Here is a 15567-nt window from a genome sequence, read left to right as displayed (position 1 = left end):
ACTTTGTGCTTGAAAAGAAAATCTTGGTAATTAAGAAGATTCCATTAACTGAAAATAAGAACCTGATTGGGATTTTTGTCCCTAAAATATATTAAGTGGGGCATGGTGGGTACCCTTGCCAGAGGCTCTTTGTATTTGTGCTTCTCAGACTTGAATGTGTATACAAATAATTTAGGGACCTTGCTAAAATGTAGTTGGCTCTTTTTTTCTTTCTAAAGATTTATTTATTTATTTATTTATTTATTTATTAAAAAAACATTTTTTTTTCCAGTTTATTTTGAGAGTACACACAAGCAGGGCAGGGGCAGAGTGAGAGAGGGAGAGAGAATCCCAAGCAGTCTCTGCACATCAGTGCAGAGCCTGATTTGGGGACCGAACTCATGAACCTATAGATCATGACTTGAACTGAAACCAAGAGTCGGATGCTTAACCGACTGAGCCACCCAGGTGCCCCCCCCTTTTTTAAATTAAAGTTGTTTTTTATTTTTATTTAGAGTGAGAGAGAGCGAAAGCATGAGTGGGGTTAGGGCAGAGAGGGAGACAGAGAATCCCAAGCAGGCTCTGTGCTGTCAGTGCAGAGCCTGACATGGGGCTTGAACTTGCAGACGGTGAGATCATCACCTGGAGCCGAAATCAAGAGTTGGACACTTAACTGACTGAACCACCCAGGCACCCCCCTTTCTAAAAAATTTTTAAAAGATTTATTTATTTAGAGAGAGCACGAGTGGGGTTAGGGTGGAGAGGGAGAGAGAGAATCCCAAGCAGGCTCCACACTGTCAGTGCAGAGCCCGGTGCGGGGGAACTCATGAGCCGTGAGATCATGACCTGAGCCGAAATCAAGAGTTGGACACTTAACCGACTGAGCCACCCAGGTGCCCCTAAAATGGAGTTTCTGGTATAAAGATCTGGAACGGGACTTGATGCTGAGTTTCTCAGATGCCCAGGTGATGCCACTGCTGCTGTTCTATGTACCACACTTTTAAGGATTTAGGCGTCATAGAAATTTGCAAGTTAAAGCTATGTGTAGGCCTGTTAGCACTGCTCTTTTCTGATGGCCCATTTGATATGGTAAAGCAGACCAAGAAAGTATAGATGAATTAGAGATCTATCACCATTAACAGAACCACAACCTCTGAGAGAGAGGTTAAGTAAATTGATTATGAATCAGTAAGGCTGTATACAAGGGAACAAGGTCATGCAGTAAGCCTGGTAGACACCAAGGATTAATAGCAGGTCGCCACTTCCCCAGCTTTTTTTGCAAATCGCCTTCCAAAACTGAACTGTAAAGCAAAAGCCCCTTTCTTAAAGGACAAATAGAATTGTTAGCAAGGAGTTATGTGTACTTACAGGAGTAACTAGATAGTACACTTAAGTGTTTATTTAGTTGAATGTGTATGTATAATAGGGACTTGCGTATAATAAGCCTTTGGATATCCTGGCAGAGGGGCAGGCAAATAGTGCCTTGCTAAACCTGTTGTATTATTTTCCTCTGGTCGCTGTAACAAAATTACCACACACTTAGTGGTTTAAGACAATACAGATTTATCATGTTATACTTCTAGAGGCTCAACTGAAGTGGATCTCATGGAGTTAAAAAAGGTATTGGCAGGGTTGTGTCCCTTCTGAAGATTTGAGAAAATTCTAGAAAAATTTCTTTGCCATTCCCAGTTTCTAGAGGCTGCCCACATTTCCTGGTTCTTGGGCCTTTCCTCTGTCTTCAGAATCAACAGTATGGCATCTTCAGACCAGCCTTTCAGTCTCTGACTTTGACCTTCCTACTTCCTTTTACCTATAAGGACCCTTGGGATTGCATCAGGCCCAACCACATAATCCAAAGATAATCTTGCCATCTTGAGAATCTTAATTTATTATATCTACAGTCCCTTTGCCATATAAAGTAACATATTCATACGTTTTGAGGTTTAGGATATGGACATCTGAGGGTGGGGGAATTTTCCCCTCTACCATGCTTGGTTAGCACAAACATCTCTAATAGATGCCTTTAGAGGATCTAGGCTATAAAGGAATTAGAATTTATATTTGGCTCCACTTGTCAAATTTATCATTAATGGTGTTGAATACAATCTATAATGTTTTCTTTAAGATTTGACAGTTTTTTTAATATTTTTATTAATATTTATATTTGAAAGAGAGTGTGCACGAGCAGGGGAAAGACAGAGAGAGAGAGATGGAGACAGAATCTGAGCAGGCTTCAGGCTCTGTGCTGACAGCTCGGCCTGAGCTCAGTTCAACGTGGGGCTCAAACTCATGAGCCATGAGATCATGACCTGAGCCGAAGTCGCACACTCAACTGCCTGAGCCACCCAAGTGTCCCTGACAGTTTTTGTTTTAAAGATTGTGTTGATATTTAAGGATTGTGCTGGTATGGAGGTTGGTAAAGACATTGTTTAAGGGCTAGAGTTTTACCTTAGAGAATGAGGTATTTGGCAAGGTTTTGAGTTAGATTAAGGGAAAAAAAGATCTCAAACTAAACCTTCTATGTTTTAGAAAATACGAATTAAACAGACAAATCCTTGATCCTATAAATATTTGTTTGAGGTAGTGGATACCCGTTGTTTTTTTGTTTTTTTTTTTCCAGTTTATTTTTGAGAGAGCATGTGCACACGCTAGGAGGGGAGAAGGAGAGAGAGAGAGACACACACACACACACACACACACACACACAATCCCAAGCAGGCTGTGTGCTTTCAGTGCAGAGCCTGACTCGGGGCTCAAACCCATGAGCTGTGAGATCATGACCTGAGCCAAAATCAAGAGTCAGACACTAAACTGACTGAGCCACCCAGGCGCCCCAGCAGATACCCATTGAGAGCAAATGATTGAGATCAAAATGATACAGGTTTTGATTCTATTTACTTATTTATTATTTATTTTTAAAGATTTTATTTTTAAGCAATCTCAACACCCGATGTGGGGCTTGAGCTCACAACCCCAAGATCAAGAATAGAACAATCCACCGACTGAGCCAGCCAGGTGCTTCTTGATTCCCTTTAGAAACATAATCCTGCTTATATACTTTTCTAGTGTTAGTTTAATATGTATATTTTTGAAATATATTTTAGGTTAAAACACTTTTAGAAATGACTGATGTATTCTTGATTGTTTACCGATGCTTGTAATTTACTCTTATATGTTCTTTTATATTTCAGCAGTGTATTTTAAAAGATAATAATTGAGAAATGTTGAGGTTGATATTTCTTTCTCATGAAAACTGCTATGTTACTTTTTTTTTTAATTTTTTTTTTTTAACGTTTATTTATTTCTGAGACAGAGAGAGACAGAGCATGAACAGGGGAGGGGCAGAGAGAGAGGGAGACACAGAATCGGAAGTAGGCTCCAGGCTCTGAGCCATCAGCCCAGAGCCCGACGCGGGGCTCGAACTCACAGACTGCGAGATCGTGACCTGAGTTGAAGTCGGACGCTTAACCGACTGAGCCACCCAGGCGCCCCAACTGCTATGTTAATTTTATGGTTTTTCTGGGAAGAGAGCTTGTGTTGTCTGACAGTATATCCCAACTTTGGTTAAACATCCAAATGATAAGTATTGTCACTTCTACCGTTTTTAGCACTGAGAAATATATGATGCCCATTCTGCCCTCAATATGAAACCGGCTAGAAGACAGCCCTCAAGGGACAGCAAACTAGAAAATTCCTTCTACCTATACTGTGTATTATTGACACCAGTAACTGCAATTGAGTTACGTTCCCCGTCTTCATTGAATCTCTGAATTTAGGCTTTTTCATCTGCAAGGATGAGATAGTAGGATCTGGGGTGCTTATCAGGTGGTGATGAAGACTGAATGGAATAGAACACAGAACACTTTGAAAAATTATAAAGCTCTGTAGAAACACTGATGATAATGCAAGAAGTATCAGACTAAGGGATACAGAGAGCGCTTGTGAAGATTCAGTAAGGAAAAGGGGCAACTAACATTTACTGACACCTGCTCCACATATTTTCCCCACCATGATTACCTCCACCTCTACTCCTTATGGCTCTAGTCAAAAATACAGTAAGAATGAGACCAGTGTATCTACTTTCAAAGAATTTGTGGAAGCACTAGAATGGCAGGACTGTCTTGATAAGTAGCTGTTGGGTGGTTTACTTAACATTCTCCCAAACCTTCCCCATTGCTTCATTCTGTTTCCGAAAGGGACATATACCCATGTTTGATACATGAGAGGATTTTTGTTGATTCAACCAGAAACAAAGGGAAGAGGCTTTGGAGAATCACTGTATTAGGTCTGAGTATATCAAGAAGTGGATGGAAAGCACCCCTGGCTTGACTTTCTGGTCTCTTACCCTAGAACCTTTTGTGTCACTGCACTTGTATGATCTTTCCTTCCTTTCTCTCACATTTATTTAAATACCAATCATGTGCCAGGCTCTTCTAGGATCCAGAATCCTTAAGACCCAGCCATCACCCTCACGGAACCTGGTAAGGAGGACAGGTACATAAATAGGTTGTCTTTACACCATGGAAATCCTTTCTGGTTTCCTGTTGGCTGAGAGATAAAGTTTCAACTTCTTCACTTCAGTGAACAGGATTTTCCAATTTCCTGTCCCTTTATTCTGTTACATGTTTTATAGCTGAAAATGCCCATTCAGGTCATGCCCTTTCATGCCACCACTGTTTCTTCAGCTTAGAATGTAATACTTTTTCCTCTCCAAGTGCAGGTTGGTTCCATGTACTCATTAACTTAAAAAATATTTATTGTGCTAGGCTATGGAAACGCAGAAGTAAGATCTGCTTCTGCTCTCAAAGGAGTTTTGTTTGAGCAGGAATTTCAGAATCCTCTCCTTCCTTTGTAGGGCCGTATATTTGCCACTGCAGCACATGCTGCCTCTGGTGTTATATTTGTGTCCTGTCTCCCAGCAATGTTGAGAGCTCCTCATGGACAGAGACTGAAGCCTTTCTTTCCTTTTTTTTTTTTTTAAATTTTGATAGCAACTGTTTAATTTACTTATTTCTTAGATGGAAAACCTGGTAGGTTATTTGGGTAATGGTCGACAATTACATAGCGTAACTTTGTATGTATGAATTGATTGGGGCCCAATACAATCTAAAACATAAGAGTTTTTTAAAAAGGCACATAAGGCATTCAGTAAATGCTCTGTGATGGTGGTATGATGTGTTCCAGAATGGTCATGGGCAGGGTTGGGACTGAGTTTTTCCCCACCTTGTCTGTCCTTGCTATTTCACATTTCCTCAAGGTAGTACTTTATCTCATTTGAACAGCATATAACTTATCTGAAGTGTTTCTAGAGTGACATTAGAATTTTCGTTGATCAACATTTCTAAAACCTAGAAGTCCAAAGGAAGAAATCAGCAAAAAATGGACCTTAAAAACTATGAAAGAGGGGCGCCTGGTGGGCTCAGTCGGGGAGCATGTGACTCTTGATTTCGGTGTAATGACTTGGTGTCATGAGTTCGAGCCCCATCTTGGGGATAGAGTTTACTTAAAAAAAAAATAAAAGGTAGAAATTTTATTAACAATTAAAATTAAGTTAAAAGGCTGTGGGGTTGGGGCACCTGGGTGGCTCAATCGGTTAAGCATCCTACTTCAGCTCAGGTCACGATCTCCTGGTTCCTGAGTTTAAGCCCTGCAATGGGCTCACTGCTGTCAGCACAGAGCTGGCTTGAGATCTTCTGTCTGCCCCTCCCCCACTGGTTTTCTTTCCCTCTCTCCGCCCCCCCCCCCAAATAAATAAATAAACTTAAAAAAAATTGGAGAAAAAAAAGCTATGGGGCACCTGGGTGGCACAGTTGGTTGAGCATCCTATTCTTAATCTCGGCTCAGGTCATGATCTCACGGTTCATGAGTTCGAGCCCCACATCTGCACTGGGGGTGTGGAGCCTGCTTGGGACTCTCTCTCTGCCCCTCCTCAGCTCTTGTGCTCTCTCTCTCTCTCTCTCTCTCTCTCTCTCAAAATAAATAAGTAAACATTTAAAAAATTAAGTTTAAAAGTTAAATATATTCTCCTATGGAAACTTGTATCTGTTATTGTGAGAATAGAGGAAAGTCTTTTCCCCCCAAGTTTTTCTCAAAGTAATTCATGTTTGTTATAAATTGCACACATCATGGAAGAGTATAATATAGTAATATAGGGACTGAATGTCTCCTTTTGCTCCTGCCACCCAGAGATGACCGTTAAGAATTTGGTGACTATTCCTTCTGATTTTTTTCCTTTGCGTAGAGCAGTTGAGATTATTGAAATAAATGTAGTCTGATCTACTCCAAAAAAAGGCACCAATTATAATATCTAACTCCCACTTTTTAAATATGTAGGTAGGCCTCTATCTTGCCCAGATAAACTTTTTAAGTATATCCTGTATTTAGCTCTGAGAAGTCCTTCTCTGTTTGATGATTCTTTTAAATTTTATTTTTTAATGTTTATTTATTTTTGAGACAGAGACAGAACATGAACAGGGGAGGGGCAGAGAGAGAGGGAGACACAGAATCTGAAACAGGCTCCAGGCTCTCAGCTGTCAGCACAGAGCCCGATGCGGGACTCGAACCCTTGAACTGTGAGATCATGACCTGAGCCGAAGTTGGACGCTTGACCGACTGAGCCACCCAGGCGCCCTCCCGGGTTTAATGATTCTTAACATTTTCCATTCTTACAGCTTACCCCCACGTTACTCCTTTACTAAAGAAAAAAAAGGTATTCTTTTTTATAGTAAAAAAAAAAACCAAACTTATTTTTGTATCATACTTTTGGTTTTCATAATTAATTGCTCATTTAATTTTCAAAATTGGCTTTGGTGTATGTAGGGGTCAGAGAGGGGTGGAAGGCAACCCCCGGTGAGCCTGTTGTACCCAGTTTTCCATCACTCCTCTAAAGAATGTGAACATAGTCAATAGCTCTGTCCTTAGAGGCCCTCCTGGAACCTCTTGGGACCTCTTCCCAGGGGATTCTATTTCAGAAACACAGATTTCTTTTCAAAGACAGAAGTCTTAAATACAGAAAAAGGTTCTTTGTCTTCTGGGTGTGTATATGAGGGGTTCATGAACTTGATTTTTTTCCCAATGATTCATTATTGTGACCTTTGAACAAATTCCTTTTCTTAAGTCTAAAAAGTGTGGAGCTAACACCCTTCACTGAGGAAAGAGACTAAGACACATAGTTTGGAAACTAGTGGTAATCCCGAGAGTGGGACCTGGGTGGGACTTTGAAGAGGAGCCGTGGTCAGGCCAGTGTTCGCAGTTCTCTTGGTATGCTCCAAGAGGCTGGCTGACTCCTGGGCTGGACCTTGTGTGGGTCTAAGTCACTGTAGGTTCAGTTAAGCTCATTAGATCCCTGCAGCCAGGGTGATGAAGCTCTGGGATCTGGTTCTCCAAACAAAACAGAACAAGACCTGATTGATAAACTGTTACCATAGTCTATTAATTTGTACTTAACCTTTATGTGCTTGTGTAAAATGGGAGAAATAATAATACTTGTTTCATTAGGGTTATTAAGAGAATTGAAATGAGATCATTCAGACCGTTCATTAATCCATTGAATAAATTTGGAGTGCTTGGTAGTTCAGGGAGAAGTTATGTGCTAAAGCTGTGGATTTGAGGGTCAGTAGCAAGAGATGGTATTTGAAATCATGAAATTAGATGAGAGGTCACTAAAGATTGACTATAGATAGAGAGTGTCTGGAATAATAAGGACTTAGTAAATGTTGGCAGTTACTCCCACTATTATAAAACTTACTTATATTATTACTACTGTTTATTAGAAATGTTATAGAACTGCCAGGTGAACTCACATCTCTCATTTTCTTTTTCTTTTTTTAATTTTCTTAATGTTTATTTTTGAGAGAGAGAGAAAGAGCGCAAGCAGGGGAGGGCAGAGAGAGAGGGAGACACAAAATCTGAAGTGGGCTCCAGGCTCTGAGCTGTCCACACAGAGCCCAATGCGGGGCTTGAACTCACAGGATCTTAAACTGCAAGATCGTGACCTGAGCCCAAGTCAGACGTTCAACCGACTGAGCCACCCAGGTGCCCCTCAAATCTCTCATTTGCTTTGTACAAATGTCTTTGAGAAACCAAAGGTATATTAGAATTATCTGTAGAGAATGTCATGATCCCCAGGGTGTTGGGTGATCCCAAGAGTAGTGCTCCCCAACGTCATCTACCCACAGAGCTGGATAGACTCAGGCATTGGGATTTCATAGGCCTGGGTTTGAGTTGTGCCTTTACTTTGTACCAGCAATGAAACCTTTTAGAACCCAGGCTTCATCATGTGTTCAGAGGGGTCGCCATCAGGGATGGTAGGTGGATTCAAAAAGCTAATTGTCAATTCCTTTTCTTTCCCTTCTACTATTTGGGGCTAGGACTCCAGGCCAATCTGGTTTCCTTCTCTGAAATTCATGAGATACTGATAATTCTGTCTCTGTGCGTCTTTTTAAAACCTTATCCCAGCTACTAGCCCCTTGTAATGACAACTTTCCCTTGTGTGATGTGATTCATTGCAATTAATTAGATTATAGTTTATCTTTCTTTAATTACAGTTTAATCTCCTTAACGGGATTTAGAAGACACTTTTTTTTTTTTTTTATCAGCAACATATTTAATCATTTTGAATTCAGGTGATGAAATCTAATGTTTATTCCTAAAGGCTTCTGCTTTCAAAGAGGAATGGTTACATCCCTTCCTACCCCACTGAAGATAGGGACACCAAAGTCATAATTTCTGAGCTCCTGTGGCCCCATGTAGCAGCCAGAGCACCAAACTTTTGGTAGCTCCTAGTAGGGTCTTCAGGAAGGATATTGAAGGAGCAATTTTAATACCACCACTGCTGAAGCTGTCTTAACAGGTGGCATGGACCACTCCAAGAAGTAGTAAATTCCCAACATTGGAAGTGTTCAAGCAGGTACAAACTTAGAGTTATAAAATAAGTAAGTTCTGGAATATAATGTACAGCATGGTGACTGTATTGTATATTTTGAAAGTTGCCAAGAAAAATCTTAAAAGTTCTCATCACAAGATAAAATTTATAACTGTGTGGTGATGGATGTTAACTAGGCTTATTGTGGTGACCATTTTGCAGTATTATATACATGTATCAAATCACTGTGTTGTACACTCCAAACTAATATATGTCAATTATATCTCAATTTTAAAAAAAGATTATACACTGTCATTGTAGAAAATGACCTCCTGACCCAGTGAGAATGTAATGTAGTGTAAATGTCCATGTTCCCCTCAATTTTGTTCTGTGCATTAGATATTCCCCAGAATGGGATTATGTTCTTTATTTTTAGCCTGTTTTATTTCTTATTTAGAGAATGTGATTTGCTTAGAGAATTAAGACCCCACTTAATTTTCCTTTGCTTTTTATCTTCTGAGATTAATAGAAAAATAGTAGCCTAAAAGTATTGCCTTCGTGTTTAATTTTCTGGCCGAAAAAGTTCTAAGTTCTCGAATACTTTGAATCATTTGTCGTACTATGTGGTTCATTGGAAGGCTTTTAAAATAGTTTCTTTAAATAGCTGTACTCTAAGTATTACCCATTACCTTTTTATTACCCATTTTCCTCAGAGGAGTCTTGAGTAAACATTATAGCAACTATTTTATTTTTATTGATTCTATGACCTTTTTATTAAAACGACCAGACCACTTGACTGTAAAGCAAATCCATATTTGGACTTCTAAACATTAATGAGGCAACTTCTTTAATTAGATGTTCAGAAATTTTGTGGCCCTTCAGGAGCCTTAATGGAGCTCTTTCAGAAAGCTACCATTGAGCTGTGCAGGGTAATGTAAATTGCTGCTTGCATAGTATCCCCTCCAGCATTTAGTGGAATTTAATCATAGTCGCCTGAAAGACAAATACTCATTTAGTTCTATGGCCTTTTGTTATATGTACTACTAAAGCATAACAGCCTCTTCGGTGCCTGGTGGACTAAAAACATTCACACGCTTGTAGAATCCTGGGTTTACTGCAGCATTGTTTTCATGCTATAATATTCTGAAATTATCCATAAATGGATTATGACTGAAGTTAAAGCGTTTATCATTACAGTTCTTTCTGGAATTACTTTTATTATTTTTTTTTTTTAATTTTTTTTTTTTCAACGTTTATTTATTTTTGGGACAGAGAGAGACAGAGCATGAACGGGGGAGGGGCAGAGAGAGAGGGAGACACAGAATCGGAAACAGGCTCCAGGCTCTGAGCCATCAGCCAGCCCAGAGCCTGACGCGGGGCTCGAACTCACGGACCGCGAGATCGCGACCTGGCCGAAGTCGGACGCTCAACCGACTGCGCCACCCAGGCGCCCCTGGAATTACTTTTAAAGCCTGAAAATGTTCAATGGGCAGGGTTGGGCAAGAAGCACTAGTTCTTTGAAGTCTTATTTTTAGAGCTTTCTTATATGTTTTCATAGCATATATAATCGATATCGTTACTGACTTTAAAAATAAGCAACTTGAAGGCGTTTTATTTGTCTCACAGAATAGATTGCTCAGAAAGTATGTTGAAAGAACAGGATAAAATCTTCACAATTTAGTTATGTGCCCCATGTACTTTTATACGATGCAGTAACACTTTTGCACTAAAATAGAAGTCTGCTAACATGTCAGCCCCAGGTGGTCTTGTTGTTCCATGTGTCATACTAATTTCTGCTTTCATTGCCTAGCTTTGCGTGTGTACTTAGTGCAGAAGGGAGTTTTATGTCTAGAGGAAAGGGGCAAATTGGATGAACAGGAATTCCAAAGTAATGTTTAACTTTTCAAGCTTTTCCTAAAAGTTCAAAATTGTTTGAAACCTTGCACCTGTGAGTTCGCTGAGGCGAGGCTGTGGTTCATAACTCTGTTATCAGCGGCATCTGGCACTCAGTAGGTCCTCAGTAAAACTTGAATGTATGACTTGATTGTGCTTGTGATTTATCCTCTGGGAACTTCTCTGCTATTATTTGTCACTCAGTTTGGGTCAAAGGTGATCCTTGTCCAGTTTAAATGTTTGTCTGTGCTGGAGAATATGATAAGTGGTAAGGTCTAGGTGCTTTCTAGCTAATTATCTCTAATTTCTGCAGTGACTGCTTGGTATTATCATTCCCATTTAACAGGTGAGAAAACTGAGGCTCAGAGGGGGTAAGTTGCATATGGCAGTAAAAAGCAGAGGTAGGACCCCCTGCCCTGGCATACTGCCTATAGTCTATTTCTTCTCTTCTGCCAGAGAGGTTAAAGACTTGGGCTCTCAGGATTCACAGGCTCTCCATAAATTGTTCTTGGGGTCAGTAAAGCTGGATATGGGAAATTGGGCTTTGTGAAACACAAAGTACTATAGCACTGTATCTGTTTTTATACCTTTCAAGTACTTCAACTTTTCAGTTACTGAGAGGCCATGAATCTAACCCAATAGTTTTTCCCCAGGAATGTTTCCAGTTGCTTGGGAGTTGAGGAATAATGGAGATAGGACATTGGAGGAGGATGACCAAGTGAGAAAGAAGCAGGTAGAGGATGAGGGATCAAAGTTGCCTTGTGTTTTAATTGTGAAACATTTTAAATAAGCAAGAATACGGATTAATATAATGACCATGCATCCACCACAAAGCTTTTTAAATTTGAGACTATTTTGTTTTAGATCCTAAAGAAATAAAACATTATAAATATAAGTGAGACTCTTGAGTACCTCTCATTTTGTATGAATTTTATTTATACATTAGGGTTTATATTCACGTTTATATTCATAATTTCAGTACATTGATGTTTTTTCAAGTATTTTATTTTTTTTTATTTAAGTAATCTCTACACCCAACGTGGGGCTCAAACTTACCCAAGATCAGGAGTCATATGCTTCTCTGACTGAGCCTGCCGGGTGCCCCTCAGTACATTGAGTTTTTAACTGCTGTATGTTGTTGTATTTTTTATTTTTATTTATTTATTTATTTATTTATTTATTTATTTATTTATTTATTTCTATGTTTTAGAGAATGAAAGAATATACTGGACTTTATTCTCTAGCTAATAAAGATTTAGATTGTTTCCATTGATTTTGTTATTATACCCAGTACTAAAATAAACATTTTTTTTACTTCTCTCTTTGTGTACCTGTGTTAGAGTTTGTCTATGATATATGCTTAGGAGAGGACTGGCTGTGTGTGTACCTTCAGTTTTTGTGTATCTTCTCAGCATTCTTGAGTAGGGGGCCAGCTTGCAGTCCTGCTACAGTATATGAGTCGGGGAGAAATTAGTAGGTGAAAGGAAGGATAAGGAGGGGCACGATGTAGGGCATGATGGGAAAACCAAGTATTTAAAGAACAGAAGCCTATCAGTATGGTAAAAGGAGTCTCTTGCGGAAAAAGCAAGCTGTCAATCTCAGCTCTTCATTTTCCTTCTTTTAGATCAGGATTGAGTTTTTATTGAGTTTAAACAAGGCTGTTCTGTCAAGTATGCTGAACAATTTGCTTGATTACACTGTATGCTTTTGAATCTGCTGAATGATCCATTACTTACTGGAACGCCATGTGGGAACAAGCAAAATTGAATGACTTTATTTTTACTAGGCCAGGTGAAATTTGAATAATGTGTTATGAAGAGAGGTACACACATCAGCCCTACTCTTCATTTATTTTTCTGTTGAAATGCAGTTGACGTGCAATATTATATTAGTTTCAGGTGTGCAACGTAGTGATTGGACATTTTTTTACATTAGGAAACCCTCACCATAATAAGTTTAATTACCATCCATAACCATATAAAGTTACTACAGTATTATCGAGTATATTCCCCATGCTGTACTTTATATCCCTGTGACTTACTTATTTTGTAACTGGAAGTTATAAGGGCATTCTGTAAATATTTGAGTAAAGAAATAAGTGAGTGAGGGGCACCTGGGGGGCTCAGTTGGTTGAGCATCCAACTTCGGCTCAGGTCATGATCTTGTGGTTCATAGGTTTGAACCCCACATAGGACTCGCTGCTATTGGTGCAGAACCCCCTTCGGATCCTCTACCCCCCCTTTGCCCCTTCCCTACTTGCGCTGTCTCAAAAATAAATAATAAAAACATTAAAAAAATAAGTGGATGAGTTTAGATAAACAGACTTCTTTTTAAAAAACTTTATTTTTTTTAGAGAGAGACAGAGAGAGCATGCGAGCAATAGAGTGGAGCACGGAAAGAGAGAGAAATTCAAGCAGGCTCCATGCTCTGCACAGAGCCTGATGGAGGACTTTATCTCACAACCCTGGGATCGTGACCTGAGCCAAAATCAAGAGTTGGATGCTCAACCAACTGAGCCACTTAGGTGCCCCTAAATAAACTGACTTCTTTTTTAATGTTTATTTATTTTTGAGACAGAGACAGGGACAAAGAGAGGGAGGCACAGAATCCAAAGTAGGCTCTAGGCTCTGAGCTGTCAGCACAGAGCCTGATATGGGACTTGAACCCATGGACCCTGAGTTCATCACCTGAGCCGAAGTTGGATGCTTAACCAACTGAGCCACCCAGGCACCCCAATAAACTGACTTATTGAGTTCAACTTGATTATACAGTTTTCCTTAAAGTATGAGACCTTCTCTGAATTGTATACTTGGGGTGTACATCATAGTGTATATTAATTTTTCTGTATTTTTTAGAAAAATACAATATTTAGAAAATACTGGTAATTGCTAAGACTCTTGCAGGTTATCATACTCTGGATTTGTACAGCATTCTGCTTATACTCTGCTTGTCTCACCCTTTGCCCCATATCACAAGTTTTTGTTTGCTTGCCATCCTCCTGTCCCCCCACTAAATTCTTTTTTTTTTTCAAATTTTTTTTTTTCAACATTTATTTATTTTTGGGACAGAGAGAGACAGAGCATGAACGGGGGAGGGGCAGAGAGAGAGGGAGACACAGAATCAGAAACAGGCTCCACGCTCCGAGCCATCAGCCCAGAGCCTGACGCGGGGCTCGAACTCACGGACCGCGAGATCGTGACCTGGCTGAAGTCGGACGCTTAACCGACTGCGCCACCCAGGCGCCCCTAAATTCTTAAGCTTTTGGAGAAAAGGGACTCTGATTTATTTTATCTTGTCAATTCCCTTTTCTGTGCCCCACTAGTAGACAACAAAAAAACAAAAAAAACTTATTGAATGTACCACATTTACTTTGAAAAGATACATAGACTTGGAACATCTGGGTGGCTCAGTAGGTTAAATGTCAACTCTTGATTTCGGCTCCAGGTCATGATCTCATAGTTTATGGGGTTAAGCCCCGAGTTGGGCTCTGCACTGACAGCATGGAGCCTGCTTAGGATTCTCTCTCTCCCTGTCTCTCTGTCCCTCCTCCCATTTGCTCACTCTACTTCTCTCTCAAAATAAATAAACAAAAACAAAAAAAAAAAAAAAGAAAAGATACATAAGCTCAGTGGTAAGTAAATAAAAATTTTGACCTAAGAGAAATCATGGTCCTAGTGTATGGATTACCGACAGGGTATTTATTTTTGAATTGTTTTGCCCATCACTGTCTTACAGGGTATTCTATAGGTAGTCTGATTACCAAGAAAAAATCATGGTGATCAAATTGTCTTTTTTTTTTTTTGGAATATTTGTCATCCATGGACCTGGGCCAAATAGTGTGTGTGTATTGATGATAACAGCTGTGAGCAAAGTATATTTGATCCCTACCCTCAAGGATCTATGGTCAACAATCTAGTTTAGGAGTCAGTGGACTTTTTCTGTAAAGGGCTGAACAGTAAATGTTTAGACTTTGCAGACCATATGGTCTTGGTTACAGATATTCAACTCTGCCATTGTGGCCCCAAAGTAGCCACTGACAATGCAAGCAAGTGAGAGTGGCTGTGTTCCAATAAAACTTGCTTTACAGGAGCGCCTGGCTGGCTCAGTTGGTAGAACATATGACTGTTGATCTTGGGATTGTGAGTTCAAGACCCATGTTGGACACAGAGCTTACTTTAAAAAAAAAAAAACAAAAAACAAAAAACAAAACTTCATTTACAAAAACAGGAGGTAGACTGGATTTGGCCCATGGGCTATAGTTTGCTGACTCGATCTAATTCATTTGTTTCTTGGTCTCTGTTTCTGTTTCACACCTATATCCACAGCAGTAATTTTCATATTTTCAATGGCTTACATGCCACAACTAGCAAAGTGAGATTGTTGAAGAACTTGATCTCATACAAATGACTGAAGCTAATTCTTTTTTTTTTTTTTTTTTTAAACTCATTTACCCAGGACATTTTATTTCCTTACATCAAAGAAAATGTTAAAGAGTATCTGCAGACACATTGGGAAGAAGAGGAGTGCCAGCAGGATGTCAATCTTCTGAGGAAACAGGTTGGGACACTTCTCTTCCATTGCTTCCACATTCCCAAGTGTCTGAGAATTGAGGATGCCTGGAGACTTAGAATGCGCTCTGAGCATATTGTAAAAGAAGCTCTCTGGGCTCGCAGGGCATGGCAGTTGCAGTGACTTGCCTGCTTAGGAATTCACAGTACATAATTAAACGGGCAGATCATGGCAGTTCATTGTCTCTACAGTTGCTTCTCTCTGGAGCTATTCCAGAAGCATAAAAATGTCATGTATTTTTAAAACGAAGCTTTTTCTGGGTA

At 39.7% G+C, this 15567-nt stretch overlaps 1 protein-coding gene across 2 annotated transcripts in view; it reads left to right on the top strand.

Moving 5' to 3' along the window:
- ENOPH1 (enolase-phosphatase 1) overlaps nucleotides 1–15567 on the top strand; it is a 37164-nt gene that overhangs the window by 7092 nt on the left and 14505 nt on the right. Inside the window, exon 2 of one of the 2 annotated variants that reach the window (XM_047855236.1) lies at nucleotides 15191–15292. The exons of the other annotated variant lie outside the window; for it this stretch is intronic. Coding sequence (XP_047711192.1) covers nucleotides 15191–15292 — 102 coding nt within the window. The remainder of the gene's footprint in view (nucleotides 1–15190; nucleotides 15293–15567) is intronic. 2 annotated transcript variants of the gene reach the window in all.

This window comes from Prionailurus viverrinus, chromosome B1 (genome assembly GCF_022837055.1).
Source record: "Prionailurus viverrinus isolate Anna chromosome B1, UM_Priviv_1.0, whole genome shotgun sequence".
In the NCBI taxonomy this organism is placed as follows: Eukaryota; Metazoa; Chordata; class Mammalia; order Carnivora; family Felidae; genus Prionailurus; species Prionailurus viverrinus.
Note: the sequence above shows the minus strand (reverse complement) of the source record. Positions and strands in the feature narration are given on the sequence as shown.